This window comes from Hibiscus syriacus, unplaced genomic scaffold, assembly GCF_006381635.1.
Source record: "Hibiscus syriacus cultivar Baekdansim isolate YM2019G1 unplaced genomic scaffold, ASM638163v2 tig00110548_pilon, whole genome shotgun sequence".
NCBI lineage: Eukaryota > Viridiplantae > Streptophyta > Magnoliopsida > Malvales > Malvaceae > Hibiscus > Hibiscus syriacus.
The window spans coordinates 2,038,871-2,058,948 of NW_024062775.1; the positions used below are offsets into that span (position 1 = coordinate 2,038,871).

At 36.2% G+C, this 20,078-nt stretch overlaps 1 protein-coding gene and 1 pseudogene across 1 annotated transcript; both read left to right on the forward strand.

Annotated features, from left to right (window-relative positions):
• The first annotated feature begins 15,716 nt into the window (after positions 1-15,716).
• On the forward strand, positions 15,717-16,510 carry LOC120130998 (annotated as a pseudogene).
• Positions 16,511-17,128: 618 nt separating this feature from the next.
• LOC120130572 (type I inositol polyphosphate 5-phosphatase 5-like) lies at positions 17,129-19,875 on the forward strand. The gene is made up of 9 exons (XM_039147785.1): positions 17,129-17,165; positions 17,263-17,364; positions 17,888-17,967; positions 18,043-18,147; positions 18,232-18,808; positions 18,894-19,087; positions 19,167-19,275; positions 19,378-19,526; positions 19,609-19,875. The coding sequence occupies exons 1-9, from the start codon at positions 17,163-17,165 to the stop codon at positions 19,829-19,831; spliced, it is 1,542 nt and encodes a 513-aa protein (XP_039003716.1). The 5' UTR covers positions 17,129-17,162; the 3' UTR covers positions 19,832-19,875.
• Positions 19,876-20,078: the final 203 nt, after the last annotated feature.

Here is a 20,078-nt window from a genome sequence, read left to right on the forward strand (position 1 = left end):
TAGAGACTTCAGAGTACATATTTATTATTATTAGAGGGCATGTACTATTGTAAAACCTTTGTATTCAATCATAACTATATTTGGTTTTAAACCCAGTGTATTATTTTTGGATGTTTTGGAAGTTCCCCCGTACCTGTTAAACATATTTATTATGTTTTATTTACATGTCTATGGATGACATTTTATATAATGGTTTACAATGTTTTAAAAGAAAATTTTTTGGGTTAGCCACTTCGATGATCACATATGACATCATGATTATGTGATCTTTGGGTCAGACTAGATTAGGGTGTCACATTTAGTGGTATCAGAGTTTCAAGTTTAGTCATTCCTAAGATTTTTGGGTTAGAGTCAGTCAGCTTCTACAAGTACACATGCCTCTAAAAAGTCTAAAGTACTTTAAAGGCTGGAATGATGATAATAACCTCATTTTCTTTCTAACATCAGAGAAAAATCTAACGGTAGATGACCTGACTTTTAGTCAGAATGGTAGCATGCCTCATTAGTAGTTGGCACTGGTGACAAGTTTGTCTTGGATAAGACCAGCAAGAGGTACCCGTAGATGTAGGGGTTGAGGAGATGACCTTCTTTAGGGACATCATCTCAGCTCTTAGGGAGATCATTAGGGCCACACTTCAGGCCTCTACTGCACTGCCTCCCCTACCAGCATCACCAACCCAGTCTACAGTAATACCTCAAGAGTCCCCAATAGAAAGACCCTACAAATATAACCATTGAGTTCTTCGATTCTGGGGATGATGATCCCATAGCAGCATACCATTGCATAGGGAGACTCTTCGTACCCTCCGAAAATTACACCTTACCCCATAGGGTAAGCTTGAGTGCTTTATGACCCTACTTAAGGGTGATAATATAGACTAATGAAAGACTATAGAGTTGGTGCTAGAGCCAATTAAGCCATCTTGAGAGCAGTTCCTAGAAGAGTTCTGTCAAAAATACATCGGTGAGGCTCACACTGATGACTTGAGGGAGTAGTTCATGCACTTGACTTAGGGGACATGACTGTGATAGAGTATGAGAGGGAGTTTCTCAGGCTGATCAATTACACCCTAGAGTTAGTATCAAAAGAGGAGCACCACTGCAATAATTTCAGGGAGAGCCTGATTTTCGACATTATTTCATACCTTACAGCCGACCCTTCCAAGGTGTTCGTCTAGTTGTTGCATTCTACGTAGGTAGTAGAGATGGTCTTAAGTATAAGGGCCCCATAATCGAGCTAGGTTATTGGAAAGTATAAGAGGGTTACCGAGATAGCGGGGTCATACTAAACTCTGGCCAAGAGGACCAGAGATAGTCAAGGTTCGTGGAGACCCCCAATAGCGTTATCGATGATGATTGGGAAGAGTTTGGACTGAAGGGATATATCTGAAGTTAGGAAAAGACCTCTGACCTTAGTCTCAAAAACTAGTGCCAGCAATTTAGCGATATTCTTCACTCACCCTATTTATGCTCAGTACGGGAGAAGACACCCGGGGGGACATGTAAATAGGGATTTAGGGGTTGCTTTAGTTACGACTCCTTAGACCACTTTGTTCGAGACTGTCAAGGGACTTAGGAAGTGACTCCAGTGACGAAACAGAGGTTAACACTGTCCTTACAGAGAGGTTGAAGACCGATGAGAGTTGGTAGTACCGTATCTGGACAGCAGAGTAGAGGGGAAGTTAGGTCAGTAGCCGGTACAGAGCCAAGAGTGGCATCCAGATAGTACGTAGTGAGAGCCCACGAGGAGTGTGATGTAGTCGATGCGATCTCAGGTACTTTCACATTATTTTCCCTTTCAGTTACTTCTTTGATAGATCTCGGTTCCACCCACTCCTATATCTACTCCGACATATTTCAAAAGATAAAAATCCCAACAAAAGACTTAGAGATAGGAGTTTGAGTATCGAGCCCTCTAGATCTAAATGTCCTAGTAGATAGAATTCATAAAACATGTCTAGTAGAAATTCAAAGTCAAATATTCTTAGCTGAATTAATTGAGTTACCTTTTTGAGAGTTCAAAATGATCTTAAGTGTGGATTGGCTAACCTAGCACGATACCACTTCAAAGTGTAAATTTAGGCATCTTAAGCTTAGGACAGATGATGAAACCAAGTTGGTGATGACTAGCGAGAAGTCGGGTCAGTCGAGGATATTGTCACTATAAAAGCTCAATAAATGATTGATCAGGGTTGTCAGGCCTTCTTGGCCCATGTGGTTAACACCCAAACCGTAATTCCAACACTCGAGGATATTCGAGCAGTGAGTGATTTTCCCGATGTGTTTCTTGAGGAGTTGTCAGGTTTACCACCTGGCCATGAACTAGAGTTTAGCATCGAGGTAATGTTGGGTTCATCTCCGGTGTATATTGTTCTCTACTAAATAGCACCGACAAAATTGAAATAGTTAAAGTCTCAGATTCATGAGTTTTTGGAGAAGGGCTTCATCCGACCAAACATTTCTCTATGAGGAGCGCTGATCTTATTTGTCAAAAAGAATGATAGGTCAATGAGGTTGTGCATCGACTACATGAGTTGAACAAGTTAACCATTAAGAATCGTTGCCCACTTCCTAGTGGAGCATGTGTGTTCTCCAAGATCAACTTGATGTTAGGCTATTACCAACTGAAGGTAAAGGATGTTGATGTGGCAAAGATAACTTATAAGACGATATACAGTCATTATGAGTTCCTAGTAATGTTGTTTGGACTCACCAACGCCCTGGCGGCATTCATGAACTTGATGAACCGAGTCTTTTAACCATATATATATATTAGTTAGAGTGGTGTTTATAGATGATATCTTAGTGTACTCCCGATCAGATGAAGAGCATGATCAGCATCTCCGCATCGTTCTTCAGACACTTTGAGACTGTCAGTTGTATGTCAAGTTTTGGAAGTATGAGTTTTGGTTACCAGAGGTTTTTTTTTCTAGATTATATCGTTTCAACATACGACATCTAAGTAGACCCTCAAAAGATTCAGGATATAGTTGAGTGACAGCCACCTAAGAATATATCAATGGTATACAGATTTCTAGGTCTAGTCGGGTATTACTATCAATTCCTTTAAGGCTTCTCGATGATAGCTACCCACTGACTAAATTGCTTCAAAAATAAGTCCACTTTTTGTTGGATGAGAAACGACAGTAGAGCTTCGAACGGTTAAAGACCATCTTAATTCAAGCCCTAGTTTTGACTCAACCGGAGTTGGGTAAAGACTTCACAGTTTTTAGGCTTCATTGAATAGTCTTAGGTTCATCTTGATGCAAGAAGTAAAGGTTGTAACTTACACATCTCGCCAGCTTAAACCTCATGAGTGCAACTACCCTACCCATGACAATTGAGCTAGCATCAGTTGTGTTTTCCTTGAAGATTTGGTGACACTACATTTTTGGTGAGAAATTTCACATCTTCACCGATCACAAGAGTCTTAAGTATCTACTCATATAGAAGGATTTAAACTTGAGACAATATAGGTGGGTTGAGTTACTCAAGGACTACGACTGCGTGATAAACTTTTATTCAGGTAAAGAAAACATTGTAGTAGACGCCTCGAGCAGAAAGTCGATATCAGAGTTGCAAGCTCTAGGACTATGACTGCGTGATAGACTACCATTCGGGTAAGGCAAACATTGTAGTAGACGCCTTTAGTAGAAAGTCGATATCAGAGTTATGAGCTCTCTTAGCATGGTTGAGCTTGTCTAGTAAAGATAGATTATTAGCTGAGTTTTGAGTCAAGCCAAAATTGGTAGGTGAAACCAAGAGACTACATAGTTCAGCAGATCGGCTAAGGGCCAAGGTTCAACAGGCTTACAAATGTGAGGCACTAAGCTTTAAGTTATGTGATGAAGGGGTATTATACTTTAGAGGTCGGTTGTACATACCCACAGACGCTTAGTTACGTAGTAAAATCCTCCATCAGGCATATTACAGCCCACTCTCGGTTCATCCCGACAGTAACAAGATGTAGCAGGAGATTTGGCAGTTGTACTGATGGTTGGGCATGAAAAAAAAAGTATTAGAGTTTGTCGCTGGATATCTAGTGTGTCAATAGGTTAAAAAAGAATACCAGGTTCCTTCAGCCCATTCAAATTCCTCAATGGAAATGGGATAAAGTAACCATGAACTTCATGACCGAGTTACCCAATACTAAGTAGAGACACAATGCAGTTTAGTAGATCATTTGACTAAATCAGCTCATTTTCTCCAAGTTAGGATGGATTATACCTTAAAGAGGTTAGCTCAATTGTACATCCATGAGATAGTGAGATTGCACGAGTACCAATTTCCATCATATCTTAAAAGGATCCTCGATTCACTTCCCATTTTTAGAAACCCTTCATGAATCCTTAGGTACTAAAATAAACTCTAGTACCATTTTTGACCCTCAGGTAGATAGTTAATCAGAACATGTCATTCAGATCTTAGAGGATATGCTAAGGTGCACCATCATATACCTCGAGGGTATTTGGGAGGATCACCTGCCATTAGCAGAGTTTGCATACAACAATATTTTTCAGTCAAGCATCCAGATGTCTCTATAGGAGGCATTGTATAGGTGCAAATATAGAACTTCACTATGTTGGTAGAGCATAATGAGGGTTGGATAGAGCTTAATGAAGATAAAATAGTGGGTTTAGACTTGATCAGAGAAACTGAAGAAAAATTTTAATTAATTTAGAGCCAGTTGAGAAAAGCCTTAGATAGGTAGAGAGATCCTACGTAGAAAGAAAGTTGACCTTGCACTTCATAGGACCTTACGAGGTAATAGAGAAAATTGGACCAGTGGGTTACTGATTAGCCTTACCACCAGAGTTAGGGCGTATCCATAATGTGTTTTATGTATCCAGGCATATGAGATATTGATCTGATTCATCTCACGTCATACCTCTAGAATTGATTGAGGTAATCTCAAACATAACGTACAAGGAGGAGTCGATCAGAGTCTTAGCCAGAGATGCAAATGAGCTAAGGAACAAGAGAATCCCTTTAGTGAATATGTTGTGGAAGAACCATGGCATTGAGGAAGTGACTTGGGAAGTCGAGGAGGACATGTGGCTTTAGTATCCTCACCTCTTTTATCCAGGTAAATTTTGAAGATTAAATTTCTAATTAGGAGGTTAGAGTTGTAACGCCCCAAATCTTGGGTTAGCAATTTCAGGTTAACTAGAGTGGGCCTTAGAATAAATCCATAAACATTTTAGTAAGTCTTAGACCAAGTGGGATTGGTTTGGGCCCAATAGTTGAGAAAAATGGGTGTTTTAAACTAAAACCAAAGTTAAAGTGACCAAGGGAGTTATTATATCATTTTATCTTTGAAAGGATGAAAATCCTTAATTGTTGGATGATCTCACATTTTCCTCCCTTCTCTTTTCCACCACTATTCTTTATTATCTTCTTCTCCCAAAAGCCTTCATCTTCCTCTTTAATAACCTAGACAAAGGTGGAAACTTGGTAAATAAACAAGCTTAGATTGAAATTTTAAAGGTAAGAATCATATCATACTCATCTCAAGCTTCATTTCAAGTCATTAATCTCTACATTCCATTAAGGTAGCCAAAAGTGGGTTTAGTGGTAGTTTTAGAAACATAAGTGATTTCAATTGGTTTTTTAGAGATTCAAACCTCTAGAAATGTTCTAAACTCCTTTCTAAACTATCTTGCAATATTGATTTTTGTCTTGTGAGAGAAGTTGGAGAAAGCTCCAAGGTTAGAGGAAAGGAGAAGCTAGTGCTTGTTTGAGCTTTGGACACTTCCACCATATAATGAAATCAAGGTAACTCAATTCTAACTCAAGTCTACCACATATAGGTCATTAGATGTGTTTTGGTAAGTTACATGAGTAATGAAGCATGTTCATGGTAGGGTTCAGAAATTATTGTTTTTTCAGCATTTTTATAGACTCTTTATGACCCCAAAAATCATACATAACACTCTAATAACCTTTGGGGACTTCAATAAGAAAGTTGGGAGTGTTTAAAAGGCATTTTTTTGCTCAAAACAATATATTTCTAGGAATGAGTATCGGTACTAGAAGAATAATACATATATTGTTCTCCAGGTGTTAAAAACAAAGAGGTTTTGTGTTAGAAGTACTGATACTCATGCAATGGGTATCGATATTATAGGTGAGGTATCGATACTCGCAGGGTGGTATTGATACCCGAGTTCACTTAACAAAGATCAGTAGCCAAATTCGAATTATGGGAGTATCGATACCAAGGATAGGGTATCGATACTCCCCAATAGGAGTATCAATAGGCCTTTTTTCATAACATCGAAGCCAAATTTGGTATTGGTACTCAGGAAAGTATCGATACCACAAACCAGAAGTATCGATACTCAATAAGGAGTATCGATACCGACCCTTTGTTATCATCCTTTAATAAGTTAGTAGTATCATTACCCAAATATTAGTATCGATACCCAAAGGCTAGTATTGATACTGATGACCTTAGTATCGATACCCACGAACAGTTTTGGGTAAAAAAACCAAGGGTTTTTAAGGGATAGAATTGAGGGACCAAAAAACACCAAAATACCATGAAATAAAACTACAAGTGAGAATATTTAGAAACAAAAACAACTAGGATGGCATAAAACTATCCTTGTTTGATGCTCGGGACACAGTTAGAACACCCGAGTTACTCTAGCAGTTACGATTGTATAGTTGGATATCGTAGTCAGTGCCAAGGCACTTCAATCATCAACTGGGCGTAGATGTCCCAAGACTCAATGAAATAAGTTGGTCGTGTGTACATTTTAGATACAACTCCGGATTTTACCCAAATACCCAAGGGTATTTTAGAAAGGCTAGAGGGGTGTGTGAGCTCCGAGATGTAGAACCCTCAGCCACACCATGATGCCTACTTTAGCATGTTAAATCAGTATTCCCATGTCTTTACCGGTTCCATTAGCATGCATATTTAGTGAATGCATGTAGTGTAATACAGTTATTAATGAGGCATTAAGCTCGTAAGTTCAGCGTTCAGAATGTATTTTCGTGTGTAGGTTCTCAGGAGACCAGTCGATGAGCATTATCGTCGCCAACAGTTTTAGCTCAGTAGAGAATTCAGAGTATGTCTTGATTATTATTAGAGGGCATATTATATTGTAGACCATTTTTGTATTCAGTCGTAACTATATTTTGTTTTAAACCCAGTGTATTATTTTTGGGATATTTTGGGATCTCCCCCGTACATGTTAAACATATTTATTATGTTTTATTTACATGCCTATGGATGACGTTTTATATAATGGTTTACAATATTTTAAAAGAAAATTTTTAGGTTAGCCACTTTAGTAGTCCCGTGTGACATCATGATCCAATGATCTTTGAGTCGAACTGAATTAGGGTGTTACAACTTTTTATTATATCATATTATGTTACATAATTTTGAATTTTAATAATATCTTATAAATAAAATTTTCTTTTGAATTTGTCATTTTAATATTTTTTAGGAACTCATCAAGCTATCTTAATGGTAAAATGGAATGTTGTTTTTCCTAGAGATCTTGGGTAGTCAAGTTTAAGTAGCTACGTTTGTGTGGTGTATGCGTTGCCAATGACTAAGGGATATAATAAACAAATATTACCTTATAACCACTCTAGACTATTGAAAAAGAAATAATAACTTTTTAGGATAAAATATATAAATAGTCACTGAAATATGAATAATTGTTTTTAGTATTGAAGTTTTAAAAGTAACAAAAAGATTACTAGTTCTATTGTTTTATAATAAACCAATCATTTGATCGTTTACTATGGTTAGACAATAACGAAAAATTGATTTGACACATTAAATTGACTTAACATCCATTGGTAACACGAAACAAGATTTGATCGACCTTCGAATCTAAACTTTGTTCATGATCTTCTCATTCTCACTTCACATCTCCAATTTCATTATTCTATTTCCCTTGTTTATGCCATAAAACAACGTACTTTGAGAATGATCTTTGTTAAATGATCATATTTCTCTGCATCTTCTTCTTTTCCCTCAGAGCTCTCTTCAGCTAAAGGATAATCTCTGGCTTGACGCTTAGTGTCATCCACGAAATAGTCACCATATATGCCATCATAGTCGTAGAGCCGATGGAACATATTATGTGCTGCCACACCGATGATACCATCACTTTCAACTCAGTTGCTCCCTGAAATACTCCCAAACATTTCCTTGTCCACGAAACACCTTTTCCGCCTTCCATTCTGACAGTTATAATCTCCTCTTATTTGTTAATGAACACCCCAAATTACCCCATCAAACACCCTTACATTAACAATATCATTACCCAAAATAAGATTAATTCCAATCATTACTCCAAAATAAGATTAATTCCAATCAATAAATCTTAAAACGCAATATTAACACATAATGTACACACAACTAACCAATGTGATTTATAAAACCACCTAACCATAACCACTGTCGACACTAGATAGAAGCATTCTGTCTTTTGGAAGTACGAAGTAAAACAGAGTGACCTTCATATTCCCAAAAACAATATAAATACCCATCAGAACTTCCACTACATGAAAGATGGAATGAAACCGTTAGAATCTTGAAGAGAGAATGTGCAGTCATAATTTGATAACGTATAAGGATCGCTCGTTTTGCTCCATATTCTTAGGGTTCAATGTAGATAATGTTTCATATCTCTCGTGCATATGCCATTTATGACTCGGATAATGCCATTAGAAGGGACTGTTCCTTCTTATAATATTCCACCAACATATACAAACGACTCTCTCTCTTTTTCTTGAGGATGAAATGTTCTGTCACTCTATTAAAAAATTTTGTAGAAAACGATGACTTTGTCATAGAGTTCGATAACATTCATTTAAGTCCAAACGTTACTAACTAGGGTAAAATATCCATTAATCACCTAACTATTTAGCCCTTTCGCTTTTGTCACCGAGTCACTCTATTAAAAAATTTTGTAGAAAACGATGACTTTGTCATAGAGTTCGATAACATTCATTTAAGTCCAAACGTTACTAACTAGGGTAAAATATACCATTAATCACCTAACTATTTAGCCCTTTCGCTTTTGTCACCGATCTTTTAATTTTGTCAATCAGACCACCTAACTATTTAAATGATGTCAATCAAGTTACTAACAGTTAAAAGTTGACGTGGATGTTAACAAAATTGGTGTAATTATACATTTGATCCTCAATACTTGTATATTCTATCAATTTGGCCCTACATTTAATTTAATTCAATAAATTTAATCTACCAATTAGATGGTGATACATGTCACCATTAGATTAAATATTTTTCTATTATTTAATATATATATATATATATATATATATATATATTCCAATCAGATGGTGATCAAATAGTAAATGAAGATAGAATAAGAAAGGGCTTGAGAAGAATTGAACTTAGGGCCTTAAGATGATTTTGCACACACCTTACCACTACTCCTTGTTTATGTTATTAATTACACAATAAACTATATATTTTAGTTAACTTTTATTAAAATATTTAGTTCAAAATGTATAATTTAAAGTTGATTTTAATCATTAAAATAAAAAAAATAAAATCATTAATTATATTAAAAAATTTTTAGTTTGAAATTATATGTAATCCTTATATTATAAATGTGAATAAAAATATCAAATTTATTTTAAATGAATATAAATATTAAATTTATTTTTTCAATATTGTATAAACTATTGTTTAATATATATATAAAAAACCTACCCATCTATTTCTCAAATGTAAGGATTGTACTAGTGGTTTTGTTCACTTTAAATTTTTCATGGGGCCTAGGTTCAATTCTCACTATTTTTTTTTTTTTTGGAATTAACTAAAATATATAGTTTATTGTTTAATAACATAAACAAGGGGCTTGGCTTAGTGGTATGGCATGTACAAATTCATCCTAAGGTCCCAAGTTTGATTATTCTCAACCCTTATGATATTTTATCTTAATTTAATATTTGATTTTTTTCAATCAAATGGTGACACGTGTTATTATCAGGTTGAAAGTTAAATATATAAATTAAATAAATTTAAATAATAGAAAAAACATTTAATCTAACGGTGACCCATGTATAATTATACCAATTTTGTTAACTGTCATGTTAGTATTTCCGTCAACTGTTAATGATATAATTTAAATAGTTAGGTGATCTAATTGACAAAATTAAAAGATCGGTATCAAAAGTAAAAGGGCTAAAGAGTTATGTAGTAAACGGTATAGTTTACCCCTAATAACTATCTAAATTTTCTTAACATGAAATTTTTTTTTTCATGCTTCCGTCTCCATTAAGTTCGCATTTGCACCTGCCTATTAAAGTTTCGGGCAAACGATGAAGATCTAGCATTGAGATGTTCGATATTTTTCATTCATATTTTAATACAATAATTTTCACCATTTAAATGTAGAAGAATTCATTCGTGAACAATAAAAATTAAACTTGAAAATGATAATTAATTCATATTAGATAGATAATAAACAGTCAAAGGGAGCCAAACGACATCAAATGTTTAGTATATATTCGAGGTTAGCTTAATGTACTTGATCAACGGTAATTAATGGCCTAAAGGCTTTGCTTTTTCATTAGATTATAGGATTGGCCTAGATATGTTTAATCGTAAAAATCTTCATGTTTATTACATTATTTGTGTATTTATTAGACATGTAGTAAATAGTAATTACTTTATCAAAATTATTATATTTTGTATAATTAAGAGATAATATTTTTTTAATAATTGAAATGATTATAAGATAATATTTATTTAGAATATTTTTAATTATTATTTATTGACAACGTATAAATATCTTACAGAAATATTATTCATTTCTAAAATCTCTAAAGATAACAATAGAAAAATGAGGAGCCACTATAGACGATGTGTTGTGGATCAAAATTTCCATACATTGATTGTTAAAAGTAGTGCAATATATTTATGTTATACAGAATGCATATGGCGCAAACCAAGGATTTGACAACTTGGATCTGATCCCAACCTGCCCATGTAATGCAAAATTTGAGAAGACTATCATATTTTTGTTGAAAAATAAAAAACACATGGGCTGCTAGTTAGCAGCTAGCGGCTTTAAAAAATTATTAAGCCAATTTTGTTGAATATTTGCTAAAGGGGATAATTGCATTTAGTCACTGAACTTTAAGATATTTATAAGATTAGTCCTTAAGCTTCAACTATAAATACCTTAACACATTTAGCTTTAAAATCATCCTAAAGCATTCTAGCTTTCTCCCAATACTAGATAATTTAGAGAGTTTTCTTGAGAGTTGTTTTCTCCTTTTTATCAAGAGAGAATTATCATTGTTTTCTCATTGGTAGATCGAGAGAGGTTGTAATTCCTATTTTCTCATAGTGAAATTCTTTTACCGTTGCCTGTGGTTTTTTACTCTATATTATTTAGGAGTTTTCCACGTAAATTTTGTGTCTTCTTTATCTTCATTTTTATTTTCTCAAATTATCAGTTGTGATTTTGCTCTATCCGATAGTCGTCTTCCGCAACAATTGGTATATCTCCCACTTAAAGATATGATTGAAGATTTGATTGAAACAATCATATCTTCACACCATTCTTTCTACCTTGTACCATCATGTTGCTTTCGTTTCTAACAGGCCACAAGAGGATCGACACCAAGTAAATTTATCAGCATTGATCGCCTTCGTCGTGAAATCTGCTATGTTGTCTTTGGTATGGATCTTCTGCATATCTACCGTCCCTTCTTCCACCTTTTCACAAATGAAATGGTACTGAACTCGTATGTGCTTTGTCCTTGAATGAAATGATGGATTCCTTGCTAGATGCAAGGCACTTTGACTGTCACAAAACAGAGATACATGCTCTTGATTGTGCTTAAGCTCCTCCAATAGCATCTTCAACCAGATTACTTATTTACTGGCTTGTGTAGCTGCTACATATTCTGCTTTTGTTGTGGATGTAGCCACAACTGACTGTAATTTTGAAACCCAACTTACAGCTCCACCAACAACTTTGAACACATATCTTGTAGTAGATTTGTTTCTATCCAAATCCCCTGTATAGTCAAAATCGACATACCCATTGATAAGTAAGTTTGATCCTCCATAACATAATGCAACATTTGAGGTCCCTTTGATGTATCTCATGATCCTCTTTATTGTATTCCAATGCTCTTTGTTTGGATTCGACATGTACCGACTAACCACTCCCACTGCTTGTGCAATGTCGGGTCTTATGCATATCATAGCGAACATTAAACTTCCCACTACTGATGCATACGAAACTCGAGACATCTCCATCCTCTCTTCTTCACTGCTATGACTCATACTGGAGGATAATTTGAAGTTAATAAGAAGAGGAGTAGAAATTGGCTTACAATCTTGCAAGTTGAATAGTGACAAGATCTTCTTCAAGTAATTCTTTTGTGAAAGCCAAATCTTCCTATTACTTCTGTCTCGGTGAATTTGCATCCCTAGAATCTTGTTTGTTGATCCTAAGTCCTTTATTTCAAATTCCATAGCCAGTTGTGCATTCAATTCTTCAATATGATCTTTGTTGAGTCTTGCAACCAACATGTCATCCACATACAACAACAATATAACAAAATCGTTATCACCAGACCTCTTGAAATAAGCACAATGGTCTGCATTAAGTTTGTTGTATCCAAGGCACATAATGAATGAATCAAATCTCTTATACCAATACCTCGGCGCCTGCTTTAGACCTTACAGAGATTTGTTCAACCTGAAAACCAAGTTCTTCTTTTCTTTTTCTTCAAAACCTTCAGTCTGGAGCATGTAAATCTCTTCTTCAAGATTTCCATGAAGAAAAGTTGTTTTAACATCTAGTTACTCTAGATGTAAGTTCAATGTCGCACACATTGTCAAAACTACTCGAACTGTTGTTAGTCGAACCACAAGAGAAAATATTTCATTGAAATCAATGTCTTCTTTTTTAGAATATCCTTTGACCACCAGTCTTGCACGATACATCTCCACTTGATCATCACCATTTCGCTTGATTTTGAAGATCCATTTGTTACCAATTGGCTTCCTTCCTTGTGGTAGTGGCACAAGGTCACATGTATTATTTTTATTAAGGGCTTTGATTTCTTCTTGCATCGCCATCATCCACAGTGAAGCATCTGAGCTATAATTTATTGCCTTCTGGTATGTTGATGGCTCACTGTCCTCTGTTAAAAGGCAGTATGCAATATTACCTTATATAACATAATTTGAGTGTCAATTGGGACGTATTTTCACACGATATGATTGACGAGTTGTTGGATCTTCATAACTCTCTGGTTCTGCTTCAGAAGAATCTCCCTGTTCAAACTCCTTTTCCACATGTATATGTGTAGTATCTGACTTTTCAGCGCTACCATCTTTTTCTTTTCTTTGTAGCTTAACTTCTTCAAAGATAACATCCCTGCTAATGATCACTTTACAGGCAGTGAGATCCCACAAGCGATACCCCTTTACACCATCAGCATACCCCAAGAATTTGTATTTCCTGGATTTTGGATCCAGTTTTGAAATTTCTTGGGAGTTGTACATCACGTGCACAATACTTCCAAATACATGGAGGTTTGAATAATCAGCTAGTTTACCAGTCCACATCTTCATTGGTGTCTTTAGTTCTATTGCAATTGATGGGGCTCGATTCACCAAATAACAGGTTGTATTGACTGTTTCTGCCCAAAATAATTTTTCTAGGCCTGCATCCCTCAACATTGCTCTTGTTCTTTCTAACAAGGTTATGTTCATCCGCTCTGCCACTCCATTTTGTGGAGGAGTTTTCGCCACTGTGAACTGTCTTTTGATGCCTTCTTTCCTGCAAAAGTCATCAAATTCTTCACTTGTGTATTCTCCTCCATTATTTGTTCTGAAACACTTGATCTTATTTCCAGAATCAAGTTTCACCAACACTTTGAAGTTTTTGAAAGTTGAAAACACATCTGACTTCTTCTTAATAGGATACACCCAACATCTCCTGGAGTAGCCATCCATAAATGAGACAAAATATTTTGTTTCGCCTAGGGATGTAACTGGTTCTTGTCATATGTCATAATGAACCAATTCTAGAACACTTTTGCCTCTAGAATTTGACGTGTTGAATTTTAACCGGTGATGCTTACTTGTTATGCAATGCTCACACAAAGTAAGTGATATATTTGTTAAGCTTGGAAGTAACTTTTGCTCCACAAGGACTTTCATTCCTTGTTCTGACACGTGTCCAAGTTTCTGATGCCATAGCATTGCAGAATCTGAACTACATGAGGCAATAGAGGCTTCTGCTTCTAGCAAAGTCTCTCCCTTCAGCGTGTACAAGTTTGCAGCTATCTTTTCACCTTTCAACACCACAAGTGCTCCACGGAACACCTTCATGATTCCTTTCTGTGTTTCAATCTTGCTTGCATTATTATCCAACAATCTGTAGGATAATAAATTTTTCTTCAGGCCTTTCACGTGTCGTACATCTCGAACAACTTTGATTGTTCCATCATACATCTTCAATTTGATGGTTCTCACGCCAATGATCTCTAAGGCATGATCATTGCAACTATACACAGATCCTCCTGAGACATGTTCATGATGATGGAACCATTCTCTTCTTGAGGTAATGTGATATGTTGCTCCCGAATCAATGAGACATATATTTGCATATCTCTTTCTTCCTTCCACGGTGGTTGGTGCTTTACAACATAGATCATCTCCATCAGCTGAAGTGTTTGCGATATTGCCTTGTGGATTGGAGTTTTTATTTAGACTCCAATAATCCTTATTTAAGTGACCCTTCTTTCCACAGTTGTAGCACTTTAAATTCTTCTTGCTTCTTGACTTCGATCTACCATGTTTATGACTGCTACTTTGGTCACGTTCTGTTGATCTACCTCTCATCGTTTTCAACGTTTCTACTTGTTACAGATTTACTTGTTTGTCTTCCTTGTTCTTGCGTCGATTTTCTTCTTATAGAACAGTAGTTGCAACGTCATCGAAGACTAGACTGGTGACATTACTGTTTGTCAAGTTGATGATGAGTTGATTATACGAATCAGGTAGACTTTGAAGTAGAAGTTCAACACGTTCTTGTTCTCTTATTGTACATCTTAAGGATGTAAGTTGAGAAAATAAAGTGTTCAGTGTGTTTAAGTGCTCCGTCACTGAAGTAGATTATGGCATACGGAGAGTGTACAATTTCCTCTTAAGGAAAATTTTATTGTGCAACGATGTGGCCTCGTACAATTTGGTGAGATGATCCCATATCTCCTTAGTTATCTTCTTCTCCTCGATGCTTGACAATACTTCATCTGCTAATGCTAGATGAAAGTTTGTCATAGCATTTTCGTCCATTTCGATCCATTTGTTGTCATCTGTTAAATCTACCAGTTTTTCACTGATAGCGGCTAGACATCCGTCTTTCCTCAGGATGACCTTCATCTTCAATTTCCACAATGAGAAATTTCTCCCATTGAATTTTTCAATATCAAATTTCGTTGTCATATCTTCTATTACGGATAGCTCCCACTATTACACTATCGTGAATAGTTTTCTAGAACCTTCAAGGAAAGGGTAATACATTCTTACTTTCTTATGTTGGATGATCCACCTTTTAGTGGAAACTATAAAAACAATAAGCAGATATTACACACTCTAATCTGGCTCGGATACTAATTGTTGCGAAAGACAGCTATCGGATAGAGAAAAAAAAATTCTGCATGAACAATCCCACTATAAGATGTCACTCTCCTTCCCCCCAACCCCAACAAGATTCACCATTTCCAAGTTTCTTTCTTCCTCCTTGCTCTCTGAAATCAAGGCAATGGCTACCAAGTTATTCTTGTTGCTTGCTATCTGTGTTCTCCCGGTTCTCGTTAACGCAAACTGCCAACCTTTCCAAATCTTCGGCAAAGTTTACTGTGACACCTGCCGTGCTGGTTTTGAGACCATTAAATGCTCTTACATACCAGGTATGGTTAAACCAAACTCTCACCATTATGTCTTTTTTTTTTTCTTGAATCTTTGTCTCTAATCAAAGATTTTTTGTTTTTAGGTGCGAGGGTGGAAATCAAGTGCTACGATAGGACCACTTTGAGGCTGAAATTCAGCGTTGGAGCGTAGACGGACGCCACCGAAACATATAGCATTTTAGTTGAAGATGACCACCAAGACCAAATATGCTACGCCACACTTGTTACTAGCCCCATTAAAAGCTGTGCAGTTCCCGATACCAGGCGTAACAAGGCCACTGTTATCTTGACCCGCAGCAACGGTGCCCTTTCCAACATTCATTTTGCAAATGCAATGGGATTCCTCCGGGATACGGCGGCCGCCGGTTGCGCAGAACTGCTCCGCAGTTTACTGCAGGATGATGAATGAAATATCATTTCATACTTGATGTTCGTGCTTTAGCTTTTCCCTTTTTCTTGATTTTAGGATGTCATAATGAAGATGGTGGTGTTGTAGACCGATCCCTAATTCACCCGTCATTTTCTTGATGATTGGTGCATGCAATCTCTTGTGCTCGTTAAAGAAGATGAAACTGTTTTACATTATGTCATTTTCACTTATTGGAATATTTTGAGCTTTAATCATTTAATTGTGGCTTTCTAATTTGCAATTCCTTGTTCGATAAACTACTACTTAATTAATCTCCCAAGTTTATAATAATATTAAATAAACATTTAAAGAACAACCAAATTAACATATAAAAGGATGACGTGTCGTAAAGTTCTTAAACAGACAGAAAAGGCAATGTTAAAATTTGCTGTTATTTATTTGTGAACTTCTTTCCCTCGCTTCCTTATACTCTCCGAAAGAACTGGCGCCAATATCTCATCCTAATCAAACAGATCAAATAAAATATTAATTTTCAATTATTTTTACTCTAAAAATTTATAAAGTGATTAAAAGAAAATTAGTAGAAAAAAACATCATTAATCATGACACAAAGACCCAGAATTTGTTCTTCCTACCCAGATTATTTTGTTATGAATTTTTCGCTAATTGATACCCAAGACTAGTGGAAAATTGGACAGTTAATTTTCCTGTAATAAATTTATTAAGTAACCTAATGAACGGAAGCCAATTCGGGGACGATCAAGGCCAATGCATCGACCGCCCTACCACCCCAACCGCCACTTCTACCTCTCTTGATAACTCCGTCAAGAATGACAAGAAAAAGATGGTACAGTACCAATATATTTCTTGGTTTACTTTAAAACAATTGATCCTAGTTTATTGATTTTTCGTTTAATATTTTTTATTATCGTTGCGGGGTAAAGTCCTTTATCCCAAAGATATTTTCTTACAAGAGACGAACTAGAGGTGGCTCATCAGATGAGGAATTTGTATTACCAGATTGTGGAGTTTCTCCTACAGGTACCACCTTCATACTATCTCAAACACATCTTAATGTTCTTTATAGTTCAACCTTTGACGTGACACATCTCAAAGGAGTATCAGAATTTAATCATCTGATGCGATTGTAACCTTTAATCTGTTGAGTTTGATGAATTGGTTGTAATAGGTGTTATTTTCGACTGTATGTACTTTTTTTAATCTACTTAGATCTAGGTTTCTAACGAGACATATAATTCGGGTTTCGATTTTTATAAATAAATAAATTATTGACAAGCGAGAAAAAAAGAATAGATCCATATATAAATGAAGAATGTATTAGGTTCAATGAGGCGTAAATTTATAAAACATTGGTAGCTAACCTAACAAGAGAATGTTTGAAGGTGAAGAAAATATAAATGGGAAAGTGGAAGAGTTTCATTTCTGACGTTGACCCTTTGGCTTTGCGAAGGACAAAATTATTGGTGTTGGAGTCTAGAACTGGTAGAAAAAAGAAAACAATAATGAGACTAATTTTCTTATCTGCTCCTAGGAAGAGAGGAAGTTACTGGAGGTTTAATCGAAGGGCTGAATCTCTCAGATTTCGGCTGTTCCATGGCTTCGCCAAAGACTGAACCTCGTGATTTCCGGTACCGATATATAATTTGGACGTCTATGTTTATATCTTGCAGCAGTAAAATATATGTAAATTTCACCATTTTCAGGGTGTTCGTTGCAACTTGGAATGTGGGAGGGAAGGCACCAAATCTTGACATGAACCTTGAAGATTTCTTTCTAACGGAGGATTCTGCAGATATTTATGTCTGTGGGTATGATTGTCTCAGGCTTCATTTGATTTCTGTAAAATGACAGGATTATGGAGCTTGTTTTTACGTTCAACATCGATTTCCCAGGTTTCAGGAAATTGTTCCACTCAATGCCGGAAATGTTCTAGTGATTGAAGACAATGAACCTGCCGCAAAATGGTTGGTCCTTACAAACCAAGTACTTAACAAGCCCGAATTCGGTTTCACGCAGCCATCTTCAGACTGTGGCCGAAGTTTCAAATGCTCCCATTCCTTATCGAAAGAGTCAAAATCTCCCAACAGTCACTTCTTCTACAAGCCCTCACTCAAAATCCTTAGTAAGAATTTCAGGGCGGAAAGTAGCCTTCTCAAGACCTGTAACTGTCCGATCCAATCCACACATGGGACCAAGAGAGGCCAAAAAAAGCTTAGGGATTTAGCCTGCAAACTAGACCTCCGTCCCCTACCTGCACGTCGCTATGGTGCTGCCGATGATGACTTGGTTGATCTTTCTAACATGCCCCAAAATTTTTCAACCGGACGAATGGGTTACCGGCTCGTAGCCAGTAAGCAAATGGTTGGGATTTTCCTCTCCATATGGACTCGAACTGAGTTAGTGCCATACATTGGTCATCTACGAATTTCCTGTATAGGAACAGGAATATTGGGACGACTGGGCAACAAGGTTAGAATATAAATCTTCCTTGAACTTTATCTTCTCCCTCGCCTTATATGGTCACTTTGTTTCATAAACAATGTGGGCATTGCAGGGATGTATAGCAGTAAGCATGACATTGCACCAGACCAGCTTTTGCTTCGTCTGCAGTCACTTAGCTTCGGGCGAGAAGGAAGGCGATGAGCTCAAGAGGAATGCCGATGTTAACGAGATACTCAGAAGCACACAGTTCCCCAAGATGTGCAAAGCTTCCAATCCTCGAGCACCGGAGAGAATTATTGAGCATGAGTACGTTTGATTTCATATAATATTATGATTATAACATTCTGATATGTGTTTTATTTGACAATTATTATCAATATTGCAGCCGAGTAATATGGCTTGGAGACTTGAATTATCGTGTAGCCTTGAGCTATGAGAAAACCAGGACTCTGTTGGAGGAGAACAATTGGGGCGTCCTTCTCGAGAAAGATCAGGTAAAATTCGCCATTGTTAGATGAATAATTCTCATCGGCGTAGCTATATATATATATATATATATATATGTATGTATGTATGTGTGTGTTGTTTTTGTGTAGTTAAACATAGAGAGAGATGCCGGAAGAGTCTTCAATGGATTCCACGAGGGACGAATAACCTTCGCTCCTACGTACAAGTATTCTCAGAATTCAGATTTATACGCCGGCGAAACTGTTAAATCAAAGAAAAAACGACGAACCCCTGCATGGTACTCATTCACTCTAAACAAATCAGCTGTGATAAATATGAAATCACATAATTAATCGATTTTTGTACCGGCAACATTTCAGGTGCGATAGGATATTATGGCACGGTTACGGCATTGAGCAATTATCGTACGTTCGCGGCGAGACGAGATTCTCCGATCACCGGCCTGTTTCCTCATTGTTTGCAGTGAAGGTCGAAGTAATGAGGAAATCCGATAACAGATTCAGAAAAGGTTATTCATGTGCGGTAAATAGATCGGCATACGAAGATTCTATACCTAAACGACATAGTTTCTATGAGTTGTAACTCCAAGTTTCGTTTGTTTATTCGTTTAGATTATTATAAAGAAATTCCACCGCATCTAAAATCTCAATTTATTTATTTATTTTTTCCTCTCTTCACAGCCACAATGACTAGAAATCTAGAACAGGATATCTTTATATAAAAATCTGTAAATTTCAAAATATTAATACTTAACCTTGTAAATACAATTATATATATAAATAAATTTATTCTTCATTTGAGTTTCTTTATCCGTATTTAAATTTTTATA

Coding starts and splice junctions, on each gene's coding strand:
- LOC120130572 (XM_039147785.1), top strand. Junction 17,968..18,042: donor ACTGAACCTCGTGATTTCCG/GTACCGATATAT, acceptor CACCATTTTCAG/GGTGTTCGTTGCAACTTGGA. Junction 19,527..19,608: donor AAACGACGAACCCCTGCATG/GTACTCATTCAC, acceptor GCAACATTTCAG/GTGCGATAGGATATTATGGC.